This window comes from Podarcis cretensis (genome assembly GCF_951804945.1).
Source record: "Podarcis cretensis genome assembly, chromosome: 13".
NCBI lineage: Eukaryota > Metazoa > Chordata > Lepidosauria > Squamata > Lacertidae > Podarcis > Podarcis cretensis.
Window position 1 is genome coordinate 23873090 of NC_137182.1, and position 18627 is coordinate 23891716.

General features: G+C 46.1%; 1 protein-coding gene across 2 annotated transcripts; it reads right to left on the reverse strand.

Moving 5' to 3' along the window:
- Position 1: 1 nt before the first annotated feature.
- Positions 2-15611, reverse strand: SP2 (Sp2 transcription factor). Of its 2 annotated transcripts, none has more exons than XM_079949602.1 (7): positions 15481-15611; positions 10072-10148; positions 6904-7878; positions 5504-5819; positions 4284-4458; positions 3794-3987; positions 2-2529 (listed from the first exon to the last, which is right to left on the reverse strand). In XM_079949602.1, exons 2-7 carry the CDS (start codon positions 10132-10134, stop codon positions 2429-2431), a joined length of 1824 nt encoding a protein of 607 aa, XP_079805728.1. In that variant the 5' UTR covers positions 10135-10148; positions 15481-15611; the 3' UTR covers positions 2-2428. The 2 variants fall into 2 exon arrangements, with proteins under 2 accessions (XP_079805728.1, XP_079805729.1); XM_079949603.1 differs by lacking the exon at positions 15481-15611 and adding an exon at positions 14522-15249.
- Positions 15612-18627: the final 3016 nt, after the last annotated feature.

Here is an 18627-nt window from a genome sequence, read left to right on the forward strand (position 1 = left end):
GTGTAACAGCATGGGTTCATTTATTTCTCTTTCCTGCCCACCTCTCAAAATGGTTGTTTTCCCAAGTTGGTGGAAAGGCCTTGATGTGCAAGACTTTGAGGGCAACAGGACGGAGATTGGTGGGAAGAATTATGTATATTCTGAGCCCACACACTGGAAGATTAGTTGGCTTCCTGTCAGCTAACCAGAGCATACAATCCATTGGGAAGTTCTTCTGTACAAGCTCCACTGAAATATACCTTCTGTTCATTTCAGTGAGACGTATGCCGTAGAACTTCCTGCTGGCTTGAGCCTCTGAAAAGAATCCACAAAGTATAAGGAAGTTTGCCTTGCCTGCCCTGCAGTCTAAGGCTTGTTTTATAGGCAGGGGATAGCCTGAAATGGGGAGTCCCATGATGACTTACCCTGCCGCTATTGTGTGCAAAGTCCAACAACAACATGCTCAACATTTTGAATACATCAGCACTGTGTGTTCCTGTGGAACGTATACACCAGCCACAGGCCACATCAATACATGAAATTAATAAAGCGTACCTGTGAAAGGGATGGTAGGAAAGAGAGAAAACTTAAAATCAAAATGTACATCCTGGCCAACTAAGCTTTGCTTTTGCATTGTAAACTAAACTGACAACAAATTCCGGAGCTGCCCTTGCGATCACTTGCATATAGTCTCAAAACACCTCTCTAGAACCTCTTTATACCTCAACAAGCCACCTAAATGTGCTTGCTCTTTCATTCTTTAAAATGCAGCAAAGCAAAACGATCCTTTGTTCCCAAACTGTGGCTGGATTTGCTTCCAACGATTGGATTTATCAAGAAATGTGATTTTTCTCCCCCCCCCACTCCTCCCCTTCTGGGCTGGCGTCACACTGGCCAGCCGAATTTCATAGCATTGATTAAAAACAACAGCAAGGAATTGCCACTTAAAGAAAAACATACTTCAAGCCGTTACAACTAAAAAATAAAGTGGATTTTTTTTTTAATTTAAAAGCTCAAAAATAACAAGCCGTATGCTTCTGAAACATGTAGGAAACACATAACGCAATATATAGTCTATAATACAATATACACTATAATACACAAAAGGGGCTGTATCGGACTTCTGTTTTAGAAAAAAAGCGGGAGGAAACACTAGTTTTCTGGAAAGAAATATGATGGAACATAAGGTGAATGGGAGGGAGAGAGAACACCCTTCAATTCTGGAAAAACAATGCTTGCATTTCGGCACACAAATAATTAGCTCACTTCAATAGGGCTCGGCAGTCTGCAACCTCCCACTGGGTTGCAGCCCATCACTCCAATGCATTAAAAACAATCTGTTTCCACACATGGAGCTGCATCTTTCGTTCAGTGCTGAATTGCATGCTATACACCACAGGGTTTGCCAAATGCCTTACATGTGTTAAGAGCAGATTTCTCCGGCCCTCGTGGCTGTCTGCATCAGGGCACATGGCTCTGACCCATCAGTTCTGCTACAAACAAACAAGGGATCCCATTCACACATAAGATTTTCTCCACTCTCCTGAGCAAAGTGCTGCTGCTTGCACACCATAGAAAGCTCTGTGTGTACACACAAGAGCACCCCACTCCCTTAGTTCACAGGCCTGGGTGCAGAGCTCTTGCCTTAGCACAACGGCTTGGGACTGTGCCTGCATCTTTCCTTGGAGTGAGACTTTCTTTTAAAAAAGGAGGAATCATTAAATAATTAAAAAAACCAAAAAAACTCACAATACATAATTTGGAGGAAAATATAAGGCAACCTTCTCCGTAGAAAAAACAGGGGGCTTCCTAAGGAGGTTTTGTTTTTTTAATATAGATATAGATATATATTTATAGATATTTATAATTTTAAATATAAAGTAGGAATGTGCTGGGGGTGCAGAGAGAGTCCCATTTTGGGCGGCTTCCCTGCCCACCATTCAAAAGCTTCACAAGCACATAGAGGTGGGCGGGAAGAGGGAATCAAGATTACAAGTGGGGTATAGTTTCGCTGGTGCTACTATCAAACACACAAGGAGGCCCTTTGGTGCGGCGGAGCAGGGCATTCGCTTGGTGGGCTCCTCAGGCCACTGGGGGGAAGCGCTTTGCCTTGCTAACTCCTTCCCCACCCCCATTTTTTCCCTGCCCGCTACTGGGCTTTGTGCTGATTTTTAGCCAATTTGCTTGGAAGCGACGTTGTTTCTCCTTCATCCCAGACTGAAACCACAGCGTCTGATGCACCTTCCAAGAGGTTCTGACAGAGTGTGCAAGGAGGCGGAGGTCATCCGATGGAAAGAACAGCGGCTGTTACTCCCTTCTTTGTGCAGATGTTGTCCCAGTCAGGAGGGTTGCTTGGGCATGTCGCTGTCCTTTCGCAGAGACCATCCTTCATGGCAAAGGGTCGCCGGCACCCACACTGCTCCCTTTCCTTTTCCGATTGCACCCAGCCCTACAAGTTCTTGGTGACCAGGTGAGTTTTATAGTGCTTTGTCAGGTGGTCGCTTCTAATGAAGCGCTTTTGGCACTGGGCACACTCAAAACGCTTGTCGCCTGCCGAAAGGAAGGAAACGAGAGCGACATTGGCATGCGCGATACAAGTTCACACAAACGTGTAAATTAACTGGTGGGGTTTACTGACACAAGATGTGGTGATAGGCACTTGGCTTGGATGGACTGATTTTTTAAAAGGTTTCAGAAAAATGAATGAAGCCATTAGCTTTTGTAAGTAAATGAAAACCACATATACAGACATTCATAACAAGAATGGCTTATCACCTTCCGCATGTCCTGTGCGCTACAGGGAGCATACAGGAGTCTCAGCCTGCTGTTGCCTTCTTTAAGCAAAGCTTATAACAGATATTCACATTAGGGTTCTAGGGAGCCTGTGGTTCTCCTTGCTGGACTCCATCTCCCCGCAGCTCCAACCAGCATGGCTAACAGGGATGATGGGAGTTTTAACCCAACAACATATTGAGCCCCAAATCTCCACCACACTTCTAGCAGCCACCGTACGGCCACAGTAGCTGTGCAATAGTTATGGTGCCAGCAGCTATGCTTGAACAGCAACATGCTTAAGGCTTGGGTGAACGCAGAGGCAGTTGCTTTAGAGAAGAATTGGTGTAGGGTAGTTATAACTATGACCTGTGAGCCCAGGAGTCTCTCATTGGGTGGCCTCAAGCAAGAATCTAGCTTAGTCCTTTCCAAGGTAGTAAACTCTCACCTCTGAGCTACGCCACTCAAGCCTGCGGGTGGGGACACATATAACTCAACACTTTTCCATAAAAGTTCCAGCACACAGAAAACAGGTGGGTTTGGGGAAAGCTGGACTAGAACACTTCTCCCTTAGATCTAATTTTCTATACGGAGGAATTAATTTCTGTATGAGGAAGCATTTAATCAGGTGAGGAACCCCCTAACCTGAAATAGTACAGCCCAAAGACAGGCTCACCTTCAAAGCAGGAGCTAGGCCACCGCCTCTCAAGCCTTAGCTCTCCATCTGTGAAAAGACAGCAGCCTCATAGGCTTGCCTTACATCAGGCATGGCCAAACTTGGCCCTCCAGATGTTTCGGGACTACAACTCCTATCATCCTTAGCTAACAGGACCAGTGGTCAGGGGTGAAGGGAATTGTAGTCCCAAAGCATCTGGAGAGCCAAGTTTGGCCATGCCTGCCTTACATGGTTGTCATACAGATGACTCAGAGAAGATGCCAGAGTAATTAGGATTTATAAAATGCTTTTCCTATCCATTAGAGTTATACGACTCAAAGAGCAGGGGTGCAGGTGGGAGAGAGAAGCAGAGAGGAGACGACCCACCTGTATGCGTCCGGGCATGCCGCTGTAGCTCATCACTTCGCGTGAATCGCTTCCCGCAAAAGACCCAGTTGCAGACAAAAGGGCGCTCGCCTGTGTGCAGGCGCACGTGGGCCCGGAGCAGGGAGGTCTTGCGGAAGGTCTTGCCACATTCAGGCACGTGGCAGATGTGCCTCTTCTTCCCCTGATCCCCCAGCCTGGAGGGAAATAAAAGGGGTGAGAAACCGTGCATGGTCTAACTTTTGTGCAAAGACCTGGGAACACTTGACTTCAAAGCAGAGTGCCCTGGTGAAACCTCACAGATCAGATTACTAGCTCTCCAAGGATGACTTAAGTAGCAGCAACACTGCTAACTGGTACCAAGTAGTAACCCAGCCGCTCCTCTGGAAATAATCTCCACCCTGCTGCTGCCACCCAAATCCTAACGCAGGAACAGAAGCATTTGTTGCCAGAGCAGCAATTTGTTGAGAGGCCTAGGGGCTTCTTCCCTTACCTCTTTTCCCCATCCTTGCAATTGGGGCAAGTGCAAGCCATCCGCCGTCTCTTCTCCCCGGGCTGTAGGTCCCCCAGGAGTGCTTGCTCCATCTGCAGCTGAATCTGGGTGGGGCTCAGTCCACTGATGGTTAGGTTGTTGCCAGAGACATTTTGCACCGTCAGCTGTTGCTGGCCTGCAGGAAAAGGGATGGATGAAACTTAGATATGCCCAGATTCATTGGGGGAGGTACAGTTACTCCACTAAAGCTCCATAGAAAGTTAGGCCAAGATATCACAGACCCCTCATTGAAACTTTTCTCCCTTGCCTTTCTACATGTCAGTACTGCACTGGGCTTGAAGAACTATCCAGGGTTCTGAATGCCAGGATTTCGTTCCTGCCTGGGACCAGGCACCAAGGTTCTCCCCAGCCTTATCAGCTCCATCGACCCTGGTTTTAGTTCTTGCTGGAGTTCTCCTTCACAGCCCTACCTGCTCCCCACACCCCACTGCTTCCTCTGACATCTTGCTGTATTATGAACACCAAGCTTCTCATAACCTGTCTCAGAGAAGCAGAAGTAATAAGTGTTGCCTGACTCCTTATTTCCCCAGTCAGCAAGTGTACAAAAGCAGAAAGGGTGCTGTGGTGCTATTATAGCTGTATGTGCAAGGACACACCACGCATGCAGTTGAGATAGCATAAGGATGCCTTACAAAAGCCAGAAGATCCTCCGGCACTCTTGAGCATAACAGCACTGCCACTATATTTTGGGGCTGCTTTGGCCATCAGAAGTAGCCATTCTCCAGCATCCATTTGGCAACTTGTCCTCATTCCGGGTAAGTAGGTCAATACATTCCCAAGCTTGCACCTCCTACCCAGGAAGATAATTATGAAAAGCAGCTTGAAACAGGGACCTCAAGCAGTAAGGGTTTCATTGCCTACCATATCAACTTTTATATGTGCCGTAAACTATGTGCAACAAGATTTGCAGGGCACAAGAGAGACATCCTTTAGGCAGCTCAACCCTAAAGCAAGTGTACTCAGAAATTAATTCCACTTAAATTCAGTTTTGTTCTATGGCTGTCCTAGTCTCCCTTGTCTCTATGCCTTTTCTCTCCATGTTTCCCTGGTGTTGTCCCAAACCTTTAAAAAAACCACACACAACACATATCCCTCCAGGAAAGATATATCCATCTGGATATGCTGCTCATCGCAGGATCATTACATATCACATACACTACCTCCTGTGTTGGTGATGGTGACAGGAACACCTTGAACTTGCACCCCATTGATGCTGATGGTCTGCATTGCCTGAGCAGCAGCAGCAAGCTGAGCAGCATTGAGACTGATGATGCCTCCGGCAGGGGCGATCTTTGGCAGGGCGCGTTCTTTGCGAGCCCCTGTCTTTTTGGTACTTCCTCCTGTCTGGGAGCTGCGGGGTGCAGGACTGCTGCAGGAAGTGGCAGAGGAGGCAGTGGAAGAAGGTGCCACAGTTACACCTGGGGCTTCCTGCAGAAGCACTGTCTGCAGCTCACCGGAAGGCGTCTTGAAATAGACCTAAATAAATGACACAAAAAGGAAAAAGCGTGCAGTCTGCAGCTTCCCATTTTGGTGGTCTCCCATTACCCTTTTATAGCTTTATTGTAGATTATATAACACTTTGTTAAAACAGACACATTTTCTATCCCTGCATTAGTGTAGATACCTTCATCATAATGAACATGGGCTCCCCACCTCCCTATATTATACCTTATCCCTATCACTGTGATAATTCCTTATGGCAAGCGTACTCTCTTATACACTTGTCACCATTCCACTTTTGGCAATTTCAAAAAAAAATGTAGTTATTTCACTTTATTGCAATATAGACATTAATATCACCAGATAACTTAATTGTTTTTTAATCCTGAACAACAAGTCTGGCTCCAAATCTTACCACTACTACTACTAAAAGGTTTAACATGGTATATGGCACGACAGAAATGCAACCCTCACTAATTTTCTTGGCCCCCTGACTGCAGTAAAAAAATGTTTGGGATGCTTTATAAATATATATATATTAATTATTTGTAAGCCACACTGGGTGCAAAAAGAAATTCTATAAATAAGTAAAATAAAATAAAACATATTAAATGTGATTTAAGAGGTTTGGTGAAAGTAGACATCTTATTTTCATGTTGTCAGGAACTCTAGAGATGGGGCAGTTTAGAAGTGAAAAAATAACCAACAGAACTAAATCCAAATAAAGCTATTGGGGTGAGGTGGGGGAACCAGAGCTTAGTACCCATGTCTGGGGATGTTGGGGGGCGGGGGACAGCAATTACTTCCAAGCACTGCAGGCCCCACTACAGAAATATGTTTTTACACGCCGACTGAAAATTACTGGATCAGACTGCTTGCTAAATAATTTGCACATAACCTTAGCATTTTTTTATATTTTGGTTGAGAAAATGGACTCCCTAAATTTTATATGCATGTATTATGTGTGTGTGCATATGCATACAGACACACTCAAATGAACAAACAATCCATTGGGTATGTACTTTACTACGCTTAGAAGATTGGAATTCCTCCCACCCCAGCCCCAATTCCACCCCATAATTCCAGGCATTCTTGACCTGCAACTGAAACCCCCAAATACCTGAGTGGGAATTGGCTCAGTTGTCTGGATCTGGAAGTTCTGTGGGGATTTCTGAGGAACGGTTGGAAGAGTGGCCGAGGCTGCCTGGACCACGCGCAGAGCCTGCTGTGGAATCTGAACCACCTGCTGCTCCTGTTTGGGTTGGACCACTTGCACCTGTTGGACCATCGCTGGCTGCCCAGATCCCGGGCTCTGCACAATCAACAGGTTGTTCCCTGCTTGGATGATGTTGTCGGCCGTCGTTTCTATCAAGACCGTCTCCACTTGCTCTGTCACAGCCATCGCAGCTGCCTGGGGTGAGGACACCACCTTCTTCCGGGCCTTTTTGCTCGGTTTGGAGGGGCTGTCTGGGACGATCTGAGTTTGAGCACTGGTGTCCCCGGCACTCACCAGGTTGCTCACTGGCAGGGTAAGCGTGACGTTGCCACCAGTGCCAGTTAACTTGACCATGTTGCTTGCGTTATGGACAGCTGTTGGTGGGGTCTTATGAGCGGGCGCAGGTTTGATTGGCACAGGCTTATGAGTTGAGGAGGAGGAAGAGGATGCTGACGAGGAAGAGGAAGAAGGGGTGATGGTACTGGGAATAATCTGTATCTGGTTGCCCAAGTTCTGCTGTACTTGAATGGTCTGCCCTGATGTCGTCTGGATCTGTGGAACTGCCTGGTACTGGATGTTGGCAGGTGAGCGGGCCCCTTTGTTGATCACAGTTGGGTTCTGGATAGTGAACACCAATTGCCCACCGGGATAGGATGTCCCGAGCTGAGACCCCTGGATTTGGAAGAGGTTCCCTTTGGATGACAAAATCCCAATGCTGTTCTTGCTGGAGCTCAGCGGGAGGGGAGCAGGCTTGATGGGCACCAGTTTCCGAGGAGCAGGCTGAGGAGGGGCAGGAGAGGCAACTGCTGCTTCTACAGCTGGAGGACCGATTTTGCTACATGTGGCTGCAAGCAGGGCTAGTGGAGATGGCTGAGAATCCTACAGGAACAGAAGAGTTGTGTTACAGGTAGGCTGGCAACAAACAGGTTGTTTCAGATTCAGCACAGCGTAGCTGGAAAGGAAGGAAGCCCAATGTGTGGGCAGTATCTTAATTTCCACAACTAAGATATGGGGCTTTGTTCTAAGGGTGCACAGTACCACATTCTTAAATAAGAAGATCTCACCACTGAATCTGACTTCAACAAACTAGTGTAGTTTCTAAGAATAACAATATATTGCACTCCTGAGTGCCTAAGGTGCTCCACCTACATAGTCTCAAAATCCAACAGTCCTATAAAGTTAAGTCAGTGTCATCTCCACATTGCAGACAGACTTCCCCTGTCTCTTGATTGCAGGCATTTTCCAGTCCTCTGCTTTCCATTAAGGCTCCATGAGGCCCAAATGGAAGCTAAGATATAGTCATGCCTTGCTCCTCATTCTAATGTTTCCAAAAAAAGAACAAAGTTTTCATTTCCTGCTGTATATGAATAACACCAGAAGCTTTTGTGGGGTTTTTGAGGAGCATTGGCCTCAATACTGCTCTCACACACGTTTGAAGAACAAGAGCATATAAATGCTGATTTCTCTCCGTCGCCAAGAGAGCACATGAAAACAGGTCAGGGGATATTCATTCTGGAGTTTTCAGAGACCTCTGCTTCCTATAGTGCAAACAGAGATGCTCTTTGATGACAGCGAGGAAACAAAAGAGATTCCTGAAACATTCACACAAAGGAAGAGGGCTGGAATCAGAACATTAACTGTGCTTCAAAGAGAGTATCTATGCTCCTGTTCATTCTGCACCTAAAATGCTTCTCTCAGGTCAACTTTACACAAACGTCAAGCAAGAAAGAAGTCACCCGAAACTGAAATTACATGGCAGATGCCCCCCCTCCACTTGTACTTATACAGTAGCTTGCCACCATAGGAGCCAACTCCTAAGGGTCAAGGTCCCTTCAGTGCCCCCCATAAAATATTTGATGGGGCTGCCCCCCCCCAGTTGATGGGCATTGCCATGCAATGGTGTGTGTGTGTGTGTTGTGTCTTGTGATTAATTATTTGGGGCGGGCCTTACTTGCCCCTTCAATATTTTATTCAAGTTGGTACTCCTGTTTGCCACATGGGTTAGAAAGTGGCATGAGGTCTCCTCCAGGCCACTGCTAACAGTGGAGAAAAGCCACATGGCAATGATGGATCTGTATGATCAGTAGCACCCCACAAGGAGTAATCACGGCAGCTGCCAGAAGCTTGCCGTCTCTCTCAGAGCCATGCCTGTGCCATTGCCACAGCTGCTAGAAAGACTTCTTAAACTTGGGTTTGTAAAAAAACCAAAAACAAAAAAACCTAAAAAAAATAGTTCCAAGTTTAAAAGGCCTTTCTAACTTCTACAGCAAATCACAGCAGCGCATGCTTTTTTCAGGCCACCTCCTTTGTGTGTTTTGAGTGGGTGGTTCTGGGCTCTTTCACATAGGATTCTGAATCCCTGTGGTGTACATGCCCTCTCGTTTCTTTGATCAGGGCCAGGAGACGTATAGAATGCAAATACCTTTCTCTGCCTCATTTTTTTTGCTAATCATCTGGGAAAGAAAGGGTTGTCAGGAGCAAAGGCTTTGGGGAAAGCGCCTCCGTTAGTTAATAGCTCATCAACCAAATGTTCAGGAATGGTGCTTACTTGACCCAAGGAATATTTATATAGGGCATCCGACCCAACCTGAAGGGTGGGTATGCATTAAACATGTATTGGGACCAATTACACATTTAGATAGGAAAACATGGAATAGCCAAATTGGGACTATGCCACTTCAGAATGGCAGGAATTCCTGCTTCTACAAAGAGGAGAGCATTCTGACATAGCCTTTTCTCTGACATGTTTTCTACACAGAAACCACTTTCACATGGGAGAGCATTAAAACATAGCATTTGCCACCTGAATTCTGAAGCAGTAATATCCCACATGCTTTTTTGAACATGCAAGATCAAGGAAACTTGGTAGGACTTGACTGTCAGCTAGGCTTTCTTTGCAGAGTGAATCATCTGCCTTTGAGCTTCAGTTCTACAAAAGCTGATCAGTCAATGCTTTCTTTACTTACAGCCCAGGACCCTACCACACAAGCATTGCTATCCTGTAACTGGAACCAGCATTCATGTCTCCTCATGCAGTGACACTACTAAGACACAAACATTTTAAAGACCTACCTGAGCTGTAGAAGCAGCAGGTTGCAAGTATTCGCTGGGACTGACAGCAGCAGTGGCAGCCATGCTGTCCTCTGTATCTGCAAGAAGGAAAGATGTTTAACTGTTTACTGAGGCCTGCATCCACAATGGCAATATCCACAAAAATCAGAGAGCCTTAGGATTATTTTCATTTTTTAAAGCATATTTAAATCTCTTGATCACAGGTCTAAGGTATGGTCTGAAGGCACACAAATGCGCTACATTGCAGAAGCTAAGCAGGGTCTGCCTCTGGTCTGTGTCTGGGTGGGAAACCTCCTGGGAACCAACCCATATGCAGCGTAGGGTTCCATGATGGAATAAAATGTGCGAAAGAAGTCCCAAGAAAAAAATGTTATCCATAGCCTAAATCTGGAGAACCGTGTTCTTGATTTATTTAACAAATTTGTATCCAGCCCATTCTACTCTCAAGGCATATCCATCATCCCAGGGTTGCCTGCTGCTGAGAACCAGGAAAATGAGCCTTGGCAGTACAAATGAAGTTCGCCACTCTTATCCTCATCTAATGGAACATACTAATCACCACAGGCGACAAGAGGCAGTCTGAACTAGGTGCTTCATATTTCTTATCTCATGTACACTCACAGCAATCTTGTAGGTTAGGCTGAGAAACACCAATTTGCCCAAGACCTGTGGAAAGCTAATAGTTTTCTCACATTCAAATGCATGCGGGGAGAAAAAATGGGCAGCAGTTCACTTCCCAGATAGCTAAGCAAGTCTCTCCCGGTGAAGAAAAAGTTCAGCCATATTGGCCAATGCTTGCTCAGTGGAGAATACTAACTAAGGTCCCTTTACATGTACCCTAACTTGTGTCTTTGCAGCTGTCTCTAGGACTGGATCCCACATCAAAGAGTCCATGTAAAGCATAGGTGGGCAATTGGTGGTCCTCCATATATTGTTGGGATTCCAAGTCCTGCCTGCCTCAAGCAGCATGATTTGATAGTGAAGGATGATGGGAGTTGTAGTCCAGCAACATCTGTAGGGGCTTAGGTTCCCTACCCTTGATGTAATGACTTCCTCTAAATCATGGGTAGGCAAACTAAGGCCCGGGGGACGGATCCGGCCCAATCGCCTTCTCAATCCGGCCCACGGACAGTCGAGGAATCAGCGTGTTTTTACATGAGTAGAATGTGTCCTTTTATTTAAAATGTATCTCTGGGTTATTTGTGGGGCATAGGAATTCGTTCATTTTTATGTTTTTCCAAAATATAGTCCGCCGTCCGCCCCAAGGTCTGAGGGACAGTGGACCGGCCACCTGCTGAAAAGGTTTGCTGACCCCTGCTCTAAATGCATGTTTAGCATTTCAAAAAGTGACCAATGCCCAAGAGACCAGACATCTCTTACAGGGTTCACTGAATCAAAAGTCTTGGTGGAAGTCTTGAGATGGTTTCCAATTGGCATAGGAGCCAACTCCTAGGTCCATGGGGGCTTTGGCCCCCACAATAATATATTTGAGGGGGCCAGGCCCCCACAAAGTTGATGGATATTTCCATTAAAATGGGGTGTGTGCACTGTGTCATGTGATCAATTATGTGGGATGGGGCTTACCTGGGCCCCCCACAATATTTTATTCAAGTTGGCACCTCTGCCAACTGGCATGGTAGTCATGGATAAAGTAGCATCCACCCTAGTCTCAAACACAAATAAACAAGAGCAGAGCAAGCTGACATGGACTAGACTCCCAGTGCATGGTTAAAATAACCACATCCCCTTCTTTTTTCTGCAGGAGGTGGTTGCTCTCTTGCCTGCTTTAAACTTCTGCTGTTTAGTTTGCACCATGTGGGGCTATGAGTAGTTAGCAGCTGCTTAGGAAAGTATATTGCGAGTCTTGCTGGTGGGGAGGTGGGATTTTGTTTGCATCATACTGAGTGAAAGTGAACAGATTTTGATATAGGAAAGCATGACGGTGGTGATGAAAGTGTAATCTTAACCATGCCTATTCAGAAGTCCTACTGAATTCAATGGGGCTTACTTCCAGGCAAGTGAGGTTAGGATTTCAACCTGAATTCTGATTTAAATGATACATGGCCAGGATTAACATGTCTGCTACTTACCTATGAGCAAAAGCTACCAAGCCCAAGTCAGAGCCTAAGAAATCACTGAAGTTAGTGGAGAACAAACACAAAAAGTGTTTGATGGACTGAAATAGGGCACACAACATTATATTTCAATGCAAGATCATGGCAACAGTCCTCTTTTACTCTTTGTTCTGACTAGGCTATGGAAATAGCACGGGTCAGCAGATGTAAAAAGCTCCTCTTTGAGTGCCACAAAGATCTGGATGCCCCCCTCCCACTTTCAGACAGAAAAAGCAATAAAAAATTTGAACTAGCCGAGTCACCACTGAATCCACTTCCTAAGTGCAGAAGGGGTCCATGCTTATGGGAGATACCCCCAAATATTCAATAGCTAATTTTGAGCTCCTCCAGAGGAAAGACTGGCATCCCCCAGAAAGTCTAGTGTGTATACTGCATAAAGCACTTATATTGGGGTGGGGGGTGGGAAATGACAGTTCTTTGAGATGGTTTTCCTCATTCCATTAGAATAACTAACAAGTGTGTGAAATCAGTATTTGTACATAGTAACTAGTGCTCAGACTCTTTAAAAAAAAACACCCAGTTACCAGAGACCCACAAAACCACTTATTTCAATTGGTAGGATCCTCAAGATTCTCCTTGCACCATCCCACATCACACAGCAAGGAGTACAATTTTAGAGAATGTTGTGCCAGCAGACACAAGAGTGGGAAAGGGACTCTAAAAAGGCACAAGGAAAGGATTGAGGATCTGGGAATGCTTAGTCTAAAGTGGTTGGGGAGGGGGATCCTAACTGTGGTGGCACAGAAGCAAGTCCCAGTGAATTCAATAGGGACAAATTCCAAATGGGTAGTTCTGTATCAAACACAAGTCCTATAGCATCATAGAGACTAACCAATTTATTACAGTGTTCTTTTTATGTGTCTCAACTGACTAAATAAAAAATGAACAGTGAGGATAGATACTATATATGGGACCGGGGGGAAAGGGAGAAGGCATACCTTCAGTATACCTAGGGGCCTCTATAATTTAGCATGTCTGAGTGTATCATGGGATTGTATCCAACTAAATTCTACTTCAAGTAAGCCCATTGAAAATAATAATTAGTCATGTCCATTCATTTCAGTGGCTCTAGTCTGACTAGCCGCGGGTGATACTGTGGGTTAAACCACAGAGCCTAGGACTTGCTGATCAGAAGGTCGGCGGTTCGAATCCCCGCGATGGGGTGAGCGCCCGTTGCTCGGTCCCTGCTCCTGCCAACCTAGCAGTTCGAAAGCACGTCAAAGTGCAAGTAGATAAATAGGCATCGCTCCGGCGGGAAGGTAAACAGCGTTTCGTGTGCTACTCTGGTTCGCCAGAAGCAGCTTAGTCGTGCTGGCCACATGACCTGGAAGCTGTACACCGGCTCCCTTGGCCAATAGAGCGAGATGAGCGCCGCAACCCCATAGTCGGCCATGACTGGACCGAATGGTCAGGGGTCCCTTTACCTTAGTCTGACTAGCACTGGATACAATCCATGGATTCTATTTTATAATGTATTACTTTATCTATATAATGTACATCTTGCATATATGGCGATGACTGGTGACCAACAGTAAGAAACACCACATCTAGTAATAAATAAATAAATCATATAGCAGCAATTGCTCATTCAAATAAACAGCAAAATCTAACGGTTCTAAATTAAAAATGCTTAAATCAGCAGTTCTTAAAAGTCTGGGGAAACAAACACCTTTGCCTGGTGCCTAATCAAGTCTCCAGGGCAGGAGGAGCCCTCCTTTGGGAGAATGCTTCAAAAGTCAGGAAACACCATGGAAAAGGCTCTCTCCAGTCATCACTCACCACACTTTAGATAGAGAGGAGCACCAGAATAAAGGTCTCCAGTGACAATCATAATGGACTTGTGGGTTGCTATGGGAGAAGATGGTCCAGCAGATACCTGGGTCCTAAGTAATGTATGGCATTAGAAGTTAGTGTAGACTTTAAAATGGTTGCTTATGTTAGAATTCGTTTCATTTAAAGCTGCACTGTTGTTTTGAAAAAGAGACATTATAATTCTCACAACAAATTAAGAATACAATCTTTTATTCAAAAACATCAATGGACTTCTTAATCTATGCTGGTTTATGCCTGTTGCTTCCCCACTATTATTTAAGTATGTGCCCACCCCCTTATAGCCACTGACTGTCCCACGTGTATGTCATTCCCACCTCTCTCCATACCTTCCTGGATCCATGACCACATGTTCTCTCTTGCTCTTGGGCCACCCACACTTTCTCCTGTACACTATACCCCTGTATACTATAACCACATGCCCATACGTGCACCCAGTAGTCAGCCACCAACACATCAACCCTCAAGCACCCTCTCATACCTACCTTTTACTTGTGCTACTTGACTTAACAGCCATCAACCTCCTTCTTTCGAATGCACAACCTAGGCCCTTCCAAACATATGGAACCCATCCTTCTCCATGCCACCAAATTATCTTTGCACCTTTCCACTGGTTGCTGCACTTCCTTCGTCACATTCAAATTCTGTTTTCTACTACATGACTATCCAATGCCTCCCAACTCAATTCACCCACCTATTTTTCCCTTGGTATGAGGACCCCCCCCCATCACTTACACCCAATAACCACGTGTCTCCCTGTACACTTTGTCCCCCCAGTTCAATGCCTGCCTTTGAACCACTTATCCCTGCCCTGCTCCTCTTTCCCTTGCTAGCTACCTTTGCATCCAGTGCTTATCTTCTTCTGCCCCCTGCTCAGTCCCTGCCCATCTCCTGCACACCTTCTAAATACCCTTGGCTATGGCCCCCTTTTCTGTCCATCGTTAAGGCTAGTAAACCTACCACCACTACCACTCATGTACCTTCAAGAGCAGCCTAACATACAGAAGCTTATCAAGAGACAGGCACCTTTTTTGCTAACATGAAAGCAGAGGACCTGCAGACAGCTTCACCTGCTTGATATCAGGTTGCTATTAAAAGTCCGAGCCCAGGGGGAAAGCAAACAAACCCCCTCTGCTCCCACGCCCCACATGCCCTCTGACCCCAGGAACCAGTCGACGACCCCAAGCCCCATCTCCCCCTCCCACTCCTTGCATTCCCCCCTCTCTCTTATGGGTCCCCCGAGGAGGCGGGCTCTCGTCTTAGCCCCGCCCCCTTCCGGTCCCAGTTGCTTCAGTCCCGCTCGCGCGCTCGGCCCCCTCCCTCGAAGGCCCCCCTCCCACTGCACAGACCCCTCCTCTTCCTCCGCACGCCCCCGCGTTCCCATCCCTTGGTTTCTCCTCCCACTTCTTCACGACCCCGGGCCCGCCCCGCTGGGCTCACTCACCGGATAGAAAAAAGAGGCGGCAGCGGCTGGGACCCCCCTCACGGCGCCATCTTCCTCCTCCTCAGCAACCCGGGCACCGCCCTATGAGGCCCGCCCACTCCGCTGTCGAGCGACCAACCCCTGCGCGGTCCTTACGCCGTTTGACCAATCAGAGCGAGGGTGGTCCGCCTGCGTAGCTGCCTCCGTCCCGATCGGCACGGCGTCTGGCCAATCGCCGCCCTACCCCTGCTGCGTCGGGCTCACCCAATGGGAAAGAGCGGCTTTGACAAGGACGGACGTCATTTCAGAGCCCAATCGCAGGCGTGAAATCACGAATTGACTAGCCCAATCGCCAATTGGAGCTGAGGGCAGTGTTGCGCTTATCCTTGATTGATTGACAGGCAAAGGACCCGCGAGGAAGAAGAGAGAAGAGAAACACATCCACACAGAGGCCTTAATCAAGGAGGGGTGGGCTTTATTTTTTGGGAAGTCTGATTGGTCAAGGGATGGAAGAGTGGCTTCACAGGAGGCCAATAGGAAAACTGGGGTGATTCCTCCGCTACATCTTTTTACGAGCGTTTGGGTACTATTCCTGAACTGGCTCCTCACCAGAGGCGGCTGCATTTGGGGCACCTGCAGAAGCTGCGGCGGCCCTAGAAGAGAGGCGGCGACTGAAGACCAAGACCCAGTTTTTTCTGTTACTTAAAGCAGTTGCAAACAAAACGGTTTCCAAGTTCATCTTTGCCATCTTGGAAGCTGGAGACATTTTGATTTATGTTTTGATTCATGAAAATGGGAGGCCGGGGGACTCCTCGGCCTTTGGTAGCGCACAGCGTCCGCCACAACAGCAGCGGCTTGTCTTCCAAATCATGTAAATGGCATCAGCATTTATGGATTAGGCAGGCAGGCAGGCAGAGAGCCCGACAGCAGGTGGAGCCAGAACCAAAGGCAGGTAGAAATAGCTGAAGTCGTTTTGTCCCCATCCCTCCTGCCTGCTAAGTTGAGGGTCGAATTCAAAAATTTCCACTGGAAAAACCGTTATGTCCCTGTGGAGATGGCAGTACAGTGGTACCTCGGCTTACATACGCTTCAGGTTACATACGCTTCAGGTTACAGACTCCGCTAACCCAGAAATAGTACCTCCGGTTAAGAACTTTACCTCAGGATGAGAACAGAAATCGTGCTCCGGTGGCGCGGTGGCAACAGGAGGCCCCATTAACTAAAGTGGTGCTTCAGGTTAAGAACAGTTTCAGGTTAAGAACGGACCTCTGGAACTAATTAAGTACTTAACCCGAGGTACCACTGTATTGAGTCAGTGGCTCATGTGCTTCTGGCTTGCACTCTTTATAAAAAAAGTTTTGAGCAGTGAGGTTATCTTTTTTTTTTTTTATAATAATTTTTATTAATTTTCCACACAAATAATAAAGAACAATATAAAGCAGTATAACTTCAAGCTCATCGGTTCATACCCTTTTTTCTTTGACTTCCCCATACCTCCCCATCCCTGCATCCTTATTTAATAATTCTTTAGCAACCCTTAGGTCCATTGTCTTAATTCCCTTTCATAAAAAATTTCTTAAGTTTTTTATTTACTGCTGCAATTCTTTACTTCTTACCCCCTGACATCTTAACATTCCTCAATTTTGCAATTATTTTTAAGATATATTTTGAATTTCTTCCAGTCCTCTTCCACTGTCTCTTTCCCTTGGTCCCGGATTCTGCCCGTCATCTCGGCCAGTCCCATAAAGTCAATCACCTTTGTTTGCCATTCTTCCAGAGTAGGTAATTCTTGCATCTTCCAATACTTTGCCAGTAGAATTCTTGCTGCTGTAGTGGCATACATAAAGAAAATCCTATCCTTCCTTGGCACCACTTGGCCCACCATGCCCAAGAGGAAAGCCTCTGGTTTCTTAGGAAAAGTCCACTTAAGGACCTTCTTAATTTCATTATAGATCATTTCCCAGAAAGCTTTAACCTTTGGGCAGGTCCACCAGAGGTGGTAGAAAGTACCTTCAGTCTCATTACATTTCCAACACTTATTACTAGGCAAATGATATATTTTTGCAAGCTTGACTGGGGTCATGTACCACCGGTAAATCATTTTCATAATATTTTCCTTTAAGGCATTACATGCAGTAAATTTAATACCGGTGGTCCATAACTGTTCCCAGTCAGCAAACATGATATCATGACCGATATCTTGTGCCCATTTAATCATAGCTGATTTCACCATTTCATCCTGTGTATTCCATTTTAACAGCAAGTTATACATTTTTGATAAGTTCTTAGTATTGGGTTCCAGCAATTCTGTTTCTAATTTTGACTTCTCTTTCTGAAATCCTATTTTCCTGTCCTGTTTGAACGTCTCATTTATCTGATGGTAGTGCAACCAATCTCGAACCATAGGCTTTAGTTTCTCATAACTCTGAAGTTTCACCCTTTCGCCATCATATTCTAAAATCTCATGATATTTTGGCCATTTAGAATCCATATTAAGCTTTTTTACTTCCCTAGCTTCCATTGGTGACACCCACCTAGGGGTTTTACTTTCCAATGAGCAGTGAGGTTATCACCCCTCTACTATTGTCCATGTGGGTCGCTCAATCATTCCTGCAACTATCTCCTTTGTTTTAGAAGATCAAGGTGGTCAGGTGACAGCCAAAACAGCAAGGTTTTTAGCGGGGGCAATTAGAATAAGATCTCTTATTTGGTTATTGATGTAAACCCCCCAAATGTATTTTCTATAGTTAAGTTTTTACCTCTTATCTTCAGCACATTTTATTTTATTGTTATGGCTAGTGGCTGATGCAAATACAGATTCTTTTGATTCTGCTAAGTTTTCCAAGGACAACACGGAGTTGAGGAGGAAGAACCTGACAGGCAGGGTCTCCCCCACACACACCAACCCTGGACTGGATGTAAGGCAGGCAGGTAGAGGCAGCCTGAAGTTGGTGGGGCAGTGCCCCCACTTGCCCTAATACAGTGGTGGCCAAACTCGGCCCTCCAAATGTTTTGGGACTACAACTCCCACCATCCCTAGCTAACAGAACCAATGGTCAGGGATGATGGGAATTGTAGTCCCAAAAAACGTCTGGGGGGTCTGAGTTTGGCCACCACTGCCGTAATGGATCACCCTGTACTGCCTGCACGAGGGCAATTCAATCTACT

Bases quoted from the DNA above. Each gene is read 5' to 3' on its own strand.
- SP2 (XM_079949602.1), bottom strand. From the start codon at position 10,134: ATGGCTGCCACTGCTGCTGTCAGTCCCAGCGAATACTTGCAACCTGCT. The intron at 5,820-6,903 runs GTATTTGGGGGT...TCATTTATTTAG, and splicing joins CTGAGCCAATTCCCACTCAG to GTCTATTTCAAGACGCCTTC. The intron at 2,530-3,793 runs GTGGGTCGTCTC...TCCTTTCGGCAG, and splicing joins GCATGCCCGGACGCATACAG to GCGACAAGCGTTTTGAGTGT.